The sequence below is a fragment of the Hibiscus syriacus genome, unplaced genomic scaffold, assembly GCF_006381635.1.
Source record: "Hibiscus syriacus cultivar Baekdansim isolate YM2019G1 unplaced genomic scaffold, ASM638163v2 tig00110602_pilon, whole genome shotgun sequence".
Lineage (NCBI taxonomy): Eukaryota > Viridiplantae > Streptophyta > Magnoliopsida > Malvales > Malvaceae > Hibiscus > Hibiscus syriacus.
Window position 1 is genome coordinate 1091446 of NW_024062798.1, and position 16913 is coordinate 1108358.

Sequence of the window (16913 nt, forward strand, 5' to 3'; positions counted from 1 at the left end):
GTCTGCCCCTCCATGACAGATTCTATGATTAAAAAATTTTGTTCAAGATTATATTTTGTTCATCAAAAGCATGGCCTTTACATATCCAAGATCACGCCTATTTATACAACAAGTTGGTTGGTTATAACCATGATACTAAGTTTGTTGAACAAAGTGTTAACAGTTTGGGACACCATGGAGGTGAGTTCTTGGCTTTGTTGGGCTGGAACTTAGGAGGAGTATGGTTGTAGAGCTCCGATTGACCGACAAGAGAAGGGAGGCACCATTGTTGATTAGGGATTAGAAAATTTACGTCTTTTTAGAGATTTATTTTATAATAGTTTAAAACAATTATAAGGTAATAATGTTCAAAATATTTCTTAGCTATTGACAATCTAGATGTTCAAACTCAAATTTTTTAGAGATAACAATACTCCTCTAACTACTGGGACAATAAAGATTTGAGATGTGAATGTAATGGTTGGAAGAGGTTAATTTATAAGGTAAGCCCTAATTTGGTCCCAAGAATATGATTATTTTAGTTGACTTGTACACCATTAACTGGTTTTTGTTTTATTTTCAAAATATCAAGTTAGACATATGATACTAGATTAATAAGAGTTAATGATCGATACATTAAAATTAAAAGTATTGATAACGTAAGAGATCAAAATCAATCTCTTTTTTTATCGATGTCTAAAATCAAATAAACCAAAACATAAGGAATCAAGACCAACCTTTCTTATTAATATTTAAAACCAAATTCTATATCGCTACTAAAAGATTTGCAAATAGGAAAGAAGACTATCCTATTCTATAATTGAATGGATAAAAAGAACACCAACATGGAGCAGAGCATTATCAACACCTCGATCACCATCCTTGGATGAATATGAAATCATGAATATAGACAACATGTTAGAGGATTAAAATAAGACAAAGTTAGAAGAGCTGTAAAAGTCTTAAACAGAAGAAAGATAATAAAAGTTAATAAAAGTACAAGACGTGAAAATCACCGCAAGAAGAAAAGAACAAGACGTGAAAAGCACCACAAAGAGACAAAAGTTAAAAGTATTAACACGTGGAAGCCTACCCATGACAGACTTCAAAATAATTTGAAAGTAACTATGAAATGAAATTTATTAAAAGGAGAAGCTTGCAAACAAGTAAGGGGTTTCTTGTATTAATTCAAACTAGAGAACTACGTTATTGGGGGGAAATTTTGTAAAATTTATATTTTTTGCAGTTTCGGTTCAAACGACGCGTTTCATGCATAAGGGGTTTCTTGTATTAATTTTGAAATTATTATTAATATTTTAAAATTACATCATATCATCGTAAAAAAGTTATCTGTTTAACATCGCTTACCGTTTCTTTTAATGAATTGCAATCGAAAAGTTAATGAATAGATAATCACATAAACCATAAAGTGTCGAACATTTTTCATATTATACAAATATAAAAGAAACGTAGAATGCACAACAGATGATGTTTGCATTCTCAAATATATTTTAAATAATTTGCCTTAAACGAAAGTTCACAAAGTGCAATTCTTAAAGCCACCACTCCCCCGCCAATCCATCTAATTTACGCCTCTTACTTGGACCAAGCCACCATATCGATTTCCGCCTGTGCACTCCTGTATAATTCCAGCCTCTTTGCAAGAGCGCTTCGTCGTTCCATGACTGCCGGATCCTCGTTCAATAAGTTCGATAACCGTTTTGCAAAATTTATCCCAAGTATATCCTGGACTTCGGGATGGAATGGCGCAAAGTAGAGCAGACCATATTTACGTAAGACAAAACCGTTGTTCCTGCTCATACTTGTTGGAGTAATCCATGATCAGAAATAAAATACACATTGAGCTTTAACATGGTTTGATTAAATTGATTGTAAATGAACCTACCGATTCTCCTCAGGTAGGAGTCATTGTACCGGTCGAAAATTGACTGTGTAGCACTGCCACCCTTGTCCACATCTTGAGGAAGCTTTCGGAAGAATTCAACTGTAAGGTAACAACACTCCATATCAACCAGTTGAAGTGTGGCTTTTTTGCTCTGATCCCTCATTCTTTCAAGAGACTCGATCGCAGCATTTCCGACCTCAGCTCTGAGTGCAGGATATTGCTTTAATTCCTGAAAGCCAAACCCAGGTGACGCTTATAATCACAATCATTCAAGAAATAGAAAACAGCGGAAAATTCTTAGATACATGAACAAGATAGGCAAAGATGAAAATACCAGAGTTTCACTGATAGCCTTGTGAACGATCCTCAGAATGGAATGAATCTGAACAATGTGACAACTGAAATCAATTCAACTTTCGAAAAAGTTTTCTAGAGAAAGAATCACAACTGAACTGATGCTAAAGTTAAAAGACATGGGAAATCAGATATTCTTGTTTCATACTGTCACAGCAGCCTCAGCTGGACCTCTGATAGTAACTAAGGTGGATTCAATCAAACGACGATATCCTTGTTCGGGAGCTATTAAATGTGGTTGATACCCATCGGCTTCAGTAATGAGCTTCCTAATATTCTCCATCGATAGCTGCCTGTCAAATTGCAACCTTTTCAAAGCAGCAGGAAGTTGGTTGTCGAAAACATTGTAAACCTTATCACCACCGGTACGCCTGTGTACAAAATTGGAAGTCAAATAGAATCTACACAAAATTAGCAAAAACTGAATGGAGTCAGAGACAGGTAAATATAAGACATGTTATACATACACGCCATCCAAATGTTCTCTGAAATTTTGATCAAAAAGACGGCAAATCTCCATGATTGTATACAACTTCCCCTGAATGTGGCATTTCGATCAGCAACAATTCTCAAAAAAGTTATAACTAATTAACTGCAAGTAGAATATCCAAAGAACTCCCAAAATCACCACACACACACACACACAGCAGGAGCACACTTACACCCGCATCAGCTGCAACAGGTTTTCCAAGGCGGCTTAATTCAGTTTCAAGTTCGGTGATTGTTTTATTAATAAGGGACTGAATGCCAGGATTCTAGACTTGATCACGGTTTCCAATGCTGAGACATTAACCAATATCACAACGTTAATAAAACCGGGGAAAATTTAGCACTGAATCCAGTACCACTTGTTCTATACGAGAAAATTGATGACAAAAAGTTTCAACAAAAAATAACACAAAATGTAAATAGCATACCTTTGAGAGCACCTTAGCAAGATGCTCAGAGCCCATTCTGTTAGCAAGGTGCCTATACTCGGGTGTACTAGCACAATACTCACGCTCTCGACGACGGGCAGCAATCATGTCAACATTCTTGTTAATATCTGCTTGTGAGCGATTCACAACACCAACCCAAGGGAATTTCAGCCGATAAGATTTGCCTTCCAACATCTTGTAAATGGGAACATGAGTTAGAACCTGATAATGCCAAGCATCCAATACTGAAGACTTAAAAGGTGTTAGCATGTCAAAAAATCATGCAAAAACAACTTACATCGACTGCATCAGTGCCCTTATCCATCAGATCAATTTTTGTCAAGACACCAAGTGTCCTCTCCCCTGAAAAGTTTATAACAACAATTAGTACTAGAAAATCAAGATATGCAACCAAAACGCTTTGAGCCCGTAAGTCCAAAAGTTTATATCATAGCAGTCCCTTTTATGATATTAGCACAAATCTAAAACACTCATAGCTTAAAAGTTCACTTGATATTACTTAAAAAAGGTAGAAAAATATTATAAACTTGTGGTGCATGGCAAGGAAAATACATATAATGAAATAGAATTGCAAAAGAATACCTGTAGGGTCCACCTCTCGTGAGATTTTAATTGCATCAGATGTAGCGAGATCTTGATTAGCAGGTGAAATTGCTAATATTATAGAGTTGGGCTGCAAAAAAAGTTAAACAGAAAATACCGCAGCAATTTCAGCTTCCATTCTTGCATAAACCCCGAAAAAATGTACACTGCAAAGTTATTGGTAAACAGAGGAAATGGCAACACCCGGTATCCTAAATAAATCTTACTCAAGCAAATTTTCCTAGAAGGAGCACACAATAAGCATTTTACCTTCTCAATATAGAGCGAACCATATTCTCGATATCTTGCACAATGCTTTCTGGCTGACCCTCTACATTTAGCAAGATAATCCATCAATTTAACAAATCACATTGCAGAAAAAACAGCTAAAAAGATATGGTTTAAAAGTTACAAAATGTTACAATGGGAAAGAAAATTGCACTTTGAAGATTACACTCCTTGCTTAGTTCACCTTGGAGATGTATTGCAGTCAATAAGTACAGTAAAATAAGGCTTGAAATTTTCTTTAAATTTACTAGGCTTTTCGTTAACTCACCAACTGCTACTTTCGTGAGACCAGGAAGATCAATAAGAGTCAAGTTGACAACTGCGACAAATTAAAAAGGGAAAGAAGCTTATAAATAAGAAATAAAAAAAAAAACCGAAAGAACAAAGAGTAAGCATTTACAAACGGATTATACCATTGGGAGAATATATGCTAAGATGAATTGGAACACTTGAGATTTGCTTGCTTCGGCCAGTTTCTCTGTCCGTCTCGTCTTGAATCTCCTTCCTAACAGCAGCTATAAACACAGATAACGACCAAGTTCAAAATCCAAGTCTAGCCGATGCTTAAAGCTGGTAAAACAAAAGCCGAAGGGTAAAAATAATAAATTTACCGAAATCGGTGAATCTTTTTCTCGGAAGGTGAAGAAACTCAGCGTATTCTCTGCTTCCTTCATCACTCTTGTGAAGCTGTAACACCAGAGGTCTCCGAGTAACAATTCCTGCATTAATTTTTAACCAGAGAAACAAAATAAATAAATAAATCTTTCTTATGTTCATCCGCGATGAAGGATAGATTTAATGTGGTAATCTATTTTTACCGGATCCACGAGGTAAAAAATCTTTTCCGACTATGCTTTCGAGCACCGAAGACTTCCCCGAACTCTGTTAATATTCAAAATCTCAGATCAGCTCAATGTTAAAAGGAAAAAAAAGGGAAAGGGGGGAAAGTTGACTAAATTGAAAACGGAAGCAAAAGTCGAGTGTTGACCTGACCGCCGACGACGGCAATCGCCGGAAGTGAGTCCCAAAGAGTAGGTAATGCGCTTGCTTCTCCATGGTCACCGAGAGCTGTACAAGCCCTTTGAATCTTGTTCACAAGGGAAATCAAATTATCCATTTCTTTTTTAAAGCAACAGATCTGAGCCGGATTCGAATCAGGCTGGTCCGAGCTGATTAATTAAGCAACGGTAGAACCTCAGATCTGAGTCCCTTTTTTTTCTTTCTTGGAGAAGTTTTGAAACTGGAAGGGAAATGAAGAGGGTGGGATTAAAGTGAAGCGCGTTGTATTTAAGGTGACTCAGTCTGTCTGGATACGACAATAGTAAGCGGCGTCGAGAGAAAATGCGTAGTCTATGTTGACTCGCTAGCGCGGTTGAGTTAACTCGCCAATGTTCCGTTGCAAAGTCGCTTTTTAATTTATTTGCTACAATTTTTTCCATGTATTTAATCATTTTTCTATTTTTGTTGTTTCATTTTAATTATTTAATTTTTTAAATCATATCTTTTTAATTTCGTTTTAATCACAAATCATTAAAAAAAATATAGTTGTAAAGCTCGTAATATATAGACAATTAAAAATTAATATCATATTATTTGTTTTTCTTTGCTCTTATCATAACGTTTTTCCTTAATTGTATATTAAAACTGTATTACGACAGATATTCCCGACCACCAAAACTGCTTGATAAGGAGATCAAAATTAATTGAGTAGTCTTTATGAGAACAAACTACCCGATTAACATTTCTAACACTTTCAGAGTTCGTCAAATCATGTAACAAGCCACCTATATGAATAATGTTAATCTTTTGAGTGTTGGACAATAGAAATCATCACAACTTGGCACAATATAAAAATATAAAAATTATTATTATTTATAATATTATTATTAAATAATAATTTTTATATTTTTATTATTTTTATATATTTATATAAAAATAATATGAGTTAGGAATTAAAATATACGACTTTGATGGTTAATACTTATATTAGTTATTTGTAATATACTTTGTCATTAAATTATTGTGTTTGCTTACAATAATTATACTCTTTTTTTAATTAATCACTTATATCTAATCTATCGATCGACTAATTTAGATCAGATACTATAGAAACGATGATAATCTTTTAAACTCATTTTGCTCTATTCGCAAACGTCGAGATTCAAACCACTTACATTATTTAGAATAAAAGATTATGCTCTTTTAAAATAACATATGATTCCATTTCTTTTTAGATATTTACTATTATAGAATAAAATATTATCTCGAACATTTATATAAAGATATTAATATTTTGATTCTCAAATATCGTAAAATATTATAATAAAATAAAATATAAAGATTAAACCTTGGAATGTATGACTACTTTTAAATTAATATCATTTTTAAGTTTTAAATTTGAATCCTCTCTTTAAAAATGTTGATTCGCATTTAGTTAGGTTAAATTTGATTTTTGGGTGTTTGACAAACAACTGATAGTCTATAGTTAGTGTATGATTCTAGTAATTAGTTTGACAACTGATTTGATTTGCTAATTTGATAAACTGATTTGATTAAATGTTTGTATAGAAGTATTTGGTAAAATTTAGCTGATAACTGATATGGGTAAAATGACAATACATTTAGTTGTTAAGCACATATATATTTTATAATACTTTAGTCTTTACTGGAGAGAAATTATTCAGATATAATACTTTTGAAAATGAATTAAAAATTTCTTACGAAAATTAGTGAATATTTTTAAAATTTTGAATATATATTTTTTAAATTTAATATTTACAAATATTAACCTTGTGAGATTGATATATACTATTAACATTGTATAAAATATCAATACTATAGTTTTTTTACTTTCATGGTTTGTTATAATTTGTTAACTAAAATATATTTGAGAATCTACAACTAAAAAAGAGAATAATAAAATAAAAATATATTAGGATGGAGACTATTTCATTAGTTTTATGGTAATGATGTAATTATGAAAATAATAAAGTCAAATATGTTATTTAACATCTTATTTTGCAATCAGCTTTCCTAAACCGTTGGATTTTCTAACGTTTTCATTTTCAGCTTATTTTGCATATTAAGTTCTTCAAAAAGTTTTTTACGAAAACCCCTTTATAGTACCTCTAAATATGGGTGTTCACTGTTTGGTTAAGACAGAATTAACCGACTGAACCGAAATTTCAGTTGGTTAATTTTGGGTTCGGTTGGTTAACGATTAATGTTTTTTAAATTTCAGTTTCGGTTAATTCAATTTGAAATCGATTAATTAATCGAATTAATTGAAATTATTAAATATTTAATATTATATATATATTATTTAGCTTTAGGGGTGTTTGAACTCAGTTTTTACCGACCGAATTAATCGATCGAATAAACAAAAAATATTAAATATTTAATATATATAATATATATTATTTATATATTATTTATAAATTTCAATTAATTAAGTTAATTCAGTTAATGGAGAAAAAAAATTGGTTAATGAAATTTGAGTAATTTGGTTCGGTCAGTTAACCAATTTTTTTTTCCATTAACTGTTAACCAATTTACTCAAATTTCATTAACCAATTTTTTTTCTCCTTTAGCATATTATCACGATTTCATGGGGTTTTGGTCGCCAAGGGGAGAGGAGGTCGGGTGGAACTTCCTTGATGGCAAAAGGCGATGGCCGACTTGGGTTTAAGGGTTAAAATGAAGATTTTTAAAGTTTTGGATTTATTTCAAAATTTGTGTTTTCTTTTTAAAATATATATATATAATTTTAATTTTTAATTTTTAAATAAAAAATTTAAAATTACCAGATTGTGACATGTGTCACTTAATGGCCAAACTTAACAGTCCATCACGGGTTGATCGATTTTGAGTAACGAAATGAAACGTTAGGTACCAAACTGGAACGAAATAAATGTTACGTACTAAACTAGAAAAAGGGGACATAGGTTGGGCACGTTTTGTATATTTAAGCCTTTTGTTTGTGATAAATTTAAATCTAATGCTACTACCTAGAGGGGAGGAGTAGAATCCATGACCTAAGAGAATATAAGGGAACAAAGATGAAGAATTTGACCAACAAAACCAAAAGTAATTGCTCATTTACAAAACATATTAAATCTTCATTCATAGATGGTTTCGATGTTTTAAAAAGATTTACATGTCACATTTTTAGTATGAAATATATTCATGTAGTTTGTATATAGTATTGAAGTAGTCTGAACATTTTTAAAGATATCCAATATTGACAAAAAATTATTTAAAATTTTATTTTTCTACAATTCAATTTAGACTGCATCGAGGCTTACATTTTAATATTAATATTGAAATATTGATATTAATAATTGAAATTCTAATAATTGAATCTAATATCAATAATGATGGTTTGATACCATCGCTAAACAATGCTATTGTATCTTGAAAGAGATGATCGTTTATTCATCGAGTTTGGTATTAAAAGCAATGTTCTTATTCCTAGTTCTACCCAAGTCTCAACCCCACTCGGGACCAAAACTTTCCGCAACTGCTGATTAATCATCAATGCAAAATAAAGTCATCAATTGACTCCATAGATCCATTTCTCATCGTTGCTTCTATAGCTAACCAGCTCTAGTGGTTTGAACCATAAGTTGATCTCATCCTTGGCAGTCTCAGGACCATCACTCCCATGAATTATGTTCCTGCATTGTAAAAAACAAAACCCCATTTTATATGCAATCGTAGAACTAATATTCTTTGAGAAAATTCAGCCTCGTACCTTCCGACGACCACTGCTAGATCACCTCTGATGGTTCCGGGCTCCGATTTCTGTGGATCTGTGGCTCCGATCAGTTTCCGGCCGTATTTTATGACTCCCTCTCCTTCCCACACCTGTTGTTTTATGGGATTTTCAGTTCGGCTATGTCGGAAACAGATACAAGGAGAAGATGAGATTTGTAGTTCAGGTTTTTACCATAGCAACCACAGGGTCTGAACTGAGGAATTGACAGAGGCCATTGAAGAAGGGTCTATCTTTTAAGTCATGGTAATGTTTCTGGGCAAATTCCTTTGAAGGAACCATTATCTTGATAGCCACGAGCTTGAATCCTTTGCGCTCAAAACGAGATATGATTTCTGCAATCTGGAATATAATATACATCCTTTTAGCTCAGCAACTATTTGTCGTATTTCAATCCATCATTAAAGAAAACGAAACATCTAAACTTGAACACGAGAAAATCAAAATATCTGATTATGTTACTTTGATTCTTCATTTTTCTTAAAGTACCATTTTCAATATGCCGTTTAATTTTCTTTAATTTATATGTTAGATGTACATTCATATCCAAAACTTCCACTCAAAATTCAATTAAAATAAATATCCAGCTTATTTCTTCTAAGACATACCTACAATTTGAGTAAAACTAGTAATGACAAGAAGCATAAAACAGCAAATTTTTGTGTTAGGCACATACTAATATCCAACATTCAATGTATTGCTAGAAGATAGTGAAGTCTTATACAAGATTAGGTTGATAACAAAGACAAGAAGAATCTTACCAGCCCTCTCTGTACTCCATCAGGCTTGATAGCAATGAAGGTGCGCTCAGTCTGAATGATGAAGAACGGAAATAAAAAAAGATGAAAAGCATGTGTAAAACTTTAGCTATGGAATCGAATATGTGATAGATTACCTGTGCTGCATGAGCCTCCTGCTCCTGAACCATGTAAGCTACAAAGAGAGAATGCAAAACAAACATTCAGTTCATAGCTTTTGCTGCTAGTTCGTTTTTGGTTATTTATTCTATGAGATTTAAGTCATCTAATTCTAACCTGCCACTGGAAGAGCAAACACTCCTGAAAGCCATCCTCTGGATGCATTGGCAGAACCACCATTTCCATAAGCTGAAGATAAAAGAGGCACCTTATTGACTGAAACTGCTGCCGCCGCCGCCGCTGCCACTGCCCGCCCTTCTGCTGCAAATAACATAAAAGCTAAATACCTTAAAACAGAATGGTTTCGCTTTTCATGTAATAAAAATTCAAAGAAAGTGACGGTGAAGGTAAAAACAACAAGCGTTAAAGAACATGAAAGTGGAACAATTAATTTTTTTTCCTTTTCAACAAAAACATTGAGTCGATAACTAGGAAGAGGAGACATTTCTTTCCTAATCTTTTACCTTTTGAAATTACATAATCAGATACTAAATTCGAATGTATCAGATATAATATAAATTCATTATGAATATAATTGTTTTTCAAGTTTTTTATGTATTTTATTCTTGAAACAGTCCTATATACAGATCCAGTATGAGACACAAATATTCTTTTAAAAATAGTGAATTGAAATAACACAGTGTATGATTGTGCATCCAAACAATGGAAAGGCTAAACAATAACACCCACCAATTTCAACAAAAAACTCTTAACACAATATTTCGCATTATCGGAAAACAGATTCATCAAAAAATAAACTCGCAGCATCGCTAATACTCTCAAAAAGAAAATTGCAGCTAAAACAATAAGATGAGGAAATCACCGGAGCAAAAGCGAGCTTTCTTCGAAGCCGAAAAGAGTGATCCGATAGCTCTAGCAGCAGATTTGCAAATCTGAGAGCTCATTTTCTTCCTTTATTTTTATGGTGCTTCGTTTGTTGGAGGATTGGTTTAGCATAAACAAGCCGAGAGCTCTTATGAAGTGTTTGTTTTAGGAACCGATTACTAAATTTAGATTTTGACAGTTACATATCTTACTCTTTCAATTATATAATATTTCCAAATAGCTGAATCTTATTATTGCAAGGATGATTAAACGTTTATTATCAGACGATTGAGATTAATTAGAATAAATATTATTATTATAATCACTTTAATTTGTTTGATCAAAATAATAATAATAATAATAATAATAATAATAATAATAATGTTATTTTTCCCAAAAAAAATTAGATGAAAATGATGTTATTTTTCCTAAAATCTTTCAATAGTTGGGTTTACTTGGTGTATTATGAATAAAATAAAATAAATTCTTAAGCAACATCATCGAAGCACCGCCGATCCGTAAAGCTCAGTCCACGAGAAGCGCCGCCGATCATCAAAGCGAGTCGCCATCGGTTTGTACCGAAACTCAGCAACAGTTTTACCTTCTTCACGACCCTCCCTAAGCGGCCAAGCAACTCCATGGTTTTATGTAAATGAAATGCAAACAACTTTGATCGTATGGATCGAGTGTCCGAAGCTTTAAAATTTAACAATATGTTTGATGAAGTTCAATGAAATAATTGTTGGCACGGCATAAGAATTGGTGGGTGTGTATAAAAGAAATGATCATCCAGCTCAATTGGTAAAACACAAGGTTTTTAACTTTGAGGTCGTGAGATCGAGTCTCACGGAGGGTATTTCATAATTTGGAGGTCTTATACGGAAGCTGTCCTCAACGTATGTTACATATGGGAATAAGGGTTAGCTAATTTATTTTTACAGAGGAGTTTAAAGGAAGAGGAAGGTGTTGGGAAGTCTGCAAAAGAGAACAAAAATGCGTATAAAAATGGAGAACCGTGTTAAGGTGGCAGCGCCAAGCAAGATGTTTATGCGAGATTAAGAGCATAAATGTGGTCAAAATTTTGATTCATTCTAATATAATAATCCAGTTTAAATATTTATATATATGTGTGTGGGTAAAATATAAATTTCATCGCTACACTTTAATTTTACTCCTGTTTTGGTCACTAAACTTCAATTCTTTTTAATTTGATCATTTAATTTTTATACTACTCACGAACCAACTTATGTCAATGGTTAAAGAAATCGTTGTTGTTCCTAGAGGTCGCGAGTTTGAGTACTTGTGACTACAGTAGGGTGATTGAGTGTTCAATGTAAAATGGTTAAGAGTATTTAGAACATATACTACTTTGTAATTACCATAGCTTAATAAAAAAATGATGTCATTTTGGATCCTTACAAAAATAAAATAAAACTTACACCGAAACGTATTGTTTTGGTAATAATAAAATATAGGATAAAGTACACAAATGGTGCTCCGACCATATAGCATTGCTTTGTTAAATCTTATGAGTATTAAAAGTTACAAAATGGTCCATCAATTATAGGGTGTTATTTTCTTGAGTCCCCCGACTATAAAAAGTTACAAAAAATCACTAGACTATTCATATGTTCTAAACTCATCCTTTTTCGTTAAAAAATTGATGACTTTCTAAGTTGGACGTTAACACATTGATTGAGATATGACAAAATCATATTTTAATGATGTCTACTGACACCACCGTTGCTTTCAAGCATTGGCTCAATGACATAATGTTTCGAGCACTTATTTGATGACATAATTGTAACAGTGACTCAATCTATAAAATGTAACCCAAACAATTCTAAGATCATATTCTAGTGAGCAGGTTAACGTCCAGCTCTGACGATCGTCAATTTTTTAACAAGAAAATAAAGAAAATATGAGTTTGGAGCATATAAATAGTTGAGTGATTATTTTATAATTTTTAATTGTAACGCCCCCGAAACCTGGGTTAGTAGTTTGAATCAACCTTAAACCCTTAAATCGAACCAAGGGACCCAATAAAATGGTTGGATTTAGCTATTTGAAGAGTGGGCTTGATTTGGGCCCAATGGATAATGGTGATTTTGTTTGATTTTGGATTCAAAAGTGCAAATTTCCGTTGAGGTTTTGAAAGCTGAAAACCCCTCCCTTATATTATTATTTCACGTAAACTAACCGCCCAAATATCCTACCAAACCTTCTTCTTCTTCCTTCCATCATTTTCTCTTCCTCTTCCCTTCCAAAGTCAAGATTTCCAGGTATTTCAATTCTAGTTGGTTAAGCCAAGGTAAGTGTAACACCTTAATCCAGTTTGACCCGAAGATTCATGGATTACAATGTCACATGGGACTACCGAAATAGTGACCCAAAATTTTTCCTTTAAAACTGCTTTTAATCTACTGAAATAGTTCATCCATGAAATTAAAACAAACCATACCATAGTAATAGTATGAGTTTACAAATGTTGGGGAGCTCCCAAAATATATCCAAAATAAATACAATACCAGTACAATCAAATTTACGATTGAATATACAAAAAGGGTCATTAAATATTACATGCCCTCTAAAGAAGACTCAAGACGTACTTTGATAGTCATTGTTGGTCTGGTCTGCTACACTAGAATATCTGCTGACGATAACTCCCCACGATCTGCCCCTAAGAACATGCCCACGGAAACACATTCCGAACGCTGAGCTTACGACCTCAGTGCCTCACTAATAATTGTACTACACTATACATTTATTTGAAGAGCTTACCAGCGGCACATGTCTGAAGCATGTAAAGACATAAAATACTAAAACCTAATATGTTAATCTGTGGTAGGCATCATGGTGTGGTGGAGGGATTCTGTCATCTCGGAGCTCACACCCCTCTAGCCTATCAGGTGGGAATCCAGAATTCTGTCATCAAAAACTTACACCCACCAACCACTCCGTCGAGTCTTGGGGCATCTAGCGCCTAGTTGGCTACTGAAGTGGCGTGGCCCTGACTTGGATCCACTAATTGTCGTGTTTCTGCTAAAAGTAACTCTAGTGTCCTAACTATTTTTTGAGCTTCAAACAAGGTTAATTTTATGTAGACCTAGTTGTTATTGTTTCTACTGTTCTGGTATTAAATATTGTTATCACTTAAAGTTTAATTTGTTATTAATCAAAGTGTGTTTGGGGTATCTCGAGTCTGATCTCTTAACCTTAGCTTATTTATCAAAATCTGTTCGTGGGTATCGATACTAACCCTTCATAATTGAACCCGATTGCTGTTTCAAATCGCTCTTCTTTGCATCATCGTCAGCATCCACTTTTGATCCATCAATTTGATCTCCTCCGTTATCTTTCCCACTAGTGTTTCCTTTCACTTAACCATTCGATTCTTTCCAATCCTTTACCAAATTCTTGCCTTCATTCGAACCGGATTGCTGATCCAAATCGCTCTTACTTGCATCATTATCAGCACCCCTTTTTGATCCATCAACTTGATCTCCTCCATTATCTTTCCCACTCGTGTTTCCTATCACTTCTCCACCCGATTCTTTCCCATCCTTTACCAAATTCTTCCCTTCATTCAAACTGGGTTTCTGGTCCACATTGCTCTTGCATCATTATCAGCACCACTCTTTCAATAACTGGATCTTCTTTTCCATCTAAATTTCCATCTAAACCAGTCTTTTCATTACCATTTCCCTAAAACCAAACGTCAATGAGAAGCAATCTTAATCCCATCAACAAGCTTAATCAATTAAATTAAACTTCATCTGTTAACGAAACTCACCTTCGAAACACTACCAGAGCAACCGTCAACAACTAGCAGCAGAAAAATTCCACCAAAAGAACATAATTTGTTTCCATATTTTAAGATAAACCCAGTTTTTGTGTGCTTCAAAACAACCTATATAACATAAACGAGTTATACAAAGCAAGAACAAAAGAAAGGAGAAGAATTGAAGGTTTCTAACCTTTTAAAATGAAACCCTGTTGGGAAGCCCGTTTTGAATTACTTTACAGTTCATTACTTCCCAATTTGCTTACACATTGATGGAATCAAGAGCTCGAACAAGGGTTTAACAGAAGGAGAGGAACGGGGATCGTTTGACCAGAGAACTTGAAACGGCATCGTTTTAGCCTCCTCCTGCAAATCGTTCTTTTCTTTTTACTTGTAAAGCAACGTACTCGGTCAAGACCTACCTTAGATGCTCTGATACAAATTAGACCCGAATCTGATTATTTAAATCGATTTATTTGATGTAATACTTGATATAATATGAATATGATAATCAAATTTGATCAGATATCTGATCCATACCTGACCTGAACCATACTCGATCCAAAATTTAGCGAAATCGAAATTAACCCGAACCAAAAGCAATTTGAACCGAAATTAACCCGAACCGAAAGCAACCCGAACTGAAATTAACCCGAACCGAATGTTAACACGATCCGAAAGAAACTTGAACCGAATTTAACCCGACCCGAAAGCAACCGAACAAATTGAAATTGATAAAAATTATTAAATAAAGTTATTTCATAATAAATTAATTTAAATAAAATTGATAATTTGTTAAAATATTAGATTTATAATAAAATTATATAAAGTTTAAGCGGAATATAAAAGTAAGAATCTAATTGTAAGATTGAAAACAATAATAAATAAAGTTTAATTATCTTACTTTATATAAAAATATTAGATTTATAATAAAAATAATAGAAAACAACTAAAACAAAGGAAATAATATATATTATAATAAAATAATATAAAGTTTACTTATGTTACGACTAAAACTTAAAAAATAAAATATATTTTTTTTAAAATTTAATAAAAATATTAAATTTATAATTAGAAATAAAAATTTTAATAAAAAATGTATTTCTTTATCAAATAGTTCTCATTATAAACTTTTCATACGATATCAATATACAATTTTGATAATAAATTCTAACACGTATTATATGATCGTATATGTGTCAAATTATTGATTTATTATCTATAAATTATTGAACGATTGAGAATTGAAAATAAACATAAATGATAAAATTAACAAATAAGTAGATATAATTTTACAAGTATATATCAATTATTCTATATACACTTGATTTTAATTAGACTCATAATCAATTCAACCCGAATTGACCTGATATAAAAGTTGACCTAAACCGAAAAATCAATCGATCCGATATTGACCGACCCTAAATCTAAACAATATGGTATTAACTGACCCAAAAATCAATCGATACGGTATTGACCCGACCTGATATTGACTCGATCCAAAAATCAATCGATCCGAACCGGAAAACAATCGATTCAATAAACACCCAACCCAAAAATTGACTCGACCTGATCTGATTCATAATACACCCAAACTAAATCCGAATCAGATCCGATCCGAATAAAATTAAATCGAATTTAATCTAGACCCGAAATTATCCGACCCCAAATGACCTTACCCAAACCCGATCTAAATGACTCGTTTGACACCTCTACTGATTTCTGAATATCAAACATGTATAATGTATTCAATAAATTATAATTTTAAAAAATTCAAAGTTTTATTCAAAATATATTAAAAATAATGGCTTAAATATAAAATAAGTGTCCAAACTATAGCGTTTTCTACGAATATATGCTCAAAGTATTTTTTTTTTATTACGGTGCCTAAAGTTGCAAACGTTACACTTTAGGTGTCTGGGTCGTCAACCATATTAATTTCACCATTAATTGACATGTGTCACAATCTAGTAATTTTTAAAACTTAATTTAAGATTACAAAATTAAAATTAAATATATATTTTTAAAAAGTAAAAATTTAAAATAACCCCAAAACTGTGAAAACCTTCATTTTAACCCCTAAACTCACACCGATCGTTGCCCTTTACTGTTGACAAAGCTCCATCTAACCTCATAACTCCCCTCAACAACCAAAACCCTATGAAATTATGACTGATCGACGGTCGATCAACGTTTTATACACCACAAACCCTAGAATGAGAATCGTGATCCCACGTGATTCCAACGATCAATCAACTGCAACTACAGCAGCATATGACTAGGAAGATGACAGAGACTACACCGGCAGTGATGTTTGTGGTCGGCAAGGACGGCAACGGCGGGTTAAGGTTAGGATTTGATGACTTTAGGAATTTTGGGGCTTTTTCATAATTTAAGAGAAATTAGAGCTTTTTATAAATATAATAATATTTTTATATTTAAAAAAATAAATTTCAAATCATCAAACTGCGACACGTGTTACTTAACGAAAGTGATTAACGTCGTTGACGACCCGATTACTTAAAATGGTAACGTATAGGCACCAGAATGAGTCAAAAAATACTTT

The 16913-nt window shown here is 32.8% G+C and overlaps 1 protein-coding gene, 1 long non-coding RNA gene and 1 pseudogene across 3 annotated transcripts; all 3 read right to left on the reverse strand.

Annotated features, from left to right (window-relative positions):
* Positions 1 to 1377: 1377 nt before the first annotated feature.
* Positions 1378 to 5360, reverse strand: LOC120135013 (annotated as a pseudogene).
* Positions 5361 to 8458: 3098 nt separating this feature from the next.
* LOC120135017 (nucleoside diphosphate kinase 3-like) lies at positions 8459 to 10658 on the reverse strand. 2 transcript variants are annotated; one of them, XM_039151384.1, is made up of 7 exons: positions 10562 to 10658; positions 9856 to 9996; positions 9717 to 9754; positions 9583 to 9633; positions 8996 to 9163; positions 8801 to 8913; positions 8459 to 8723 (listed from the first exon to the last, which is right to left on the reverse strand). In XM_039151384.1, exons 1-7 carry the CDS (start codon positions 10641 to 10643, stop codon positions 8600 to 8602), a joined length of 717 nt encoding a protein of 238 aa, XP_039007315.1. In that variant the 5' UTR covers positions 10644 to 10658; the 3' UTR covers positions 8459 to 8599. The 2 variants fall into 2 exon arrangements, with proteins under 2 accessions (XP_039007315.1, XP_039007313.1); XM_039151382.1 differs by having other exon boundaries at positions 9856 to 9999.
* Positions 10659 to 13964: 3306 nt separating this feature from the next.
* Positions 13965 to 14453, reverse strand: LOC120135066. Its single transcript, XR_005517221.1, has 2 exons — positions 14357 to 14453; positions 13965 to 14268 (listed from the first exon to the last, which is right to left on the reverse strand). It is a non-coding gene; the product is annotated as an uncharacterized LOC120135066 (long non-coding RNA).
* Between the last annotated feature and the right edge of the window lie 2460 nt (positions 14454 to 16913).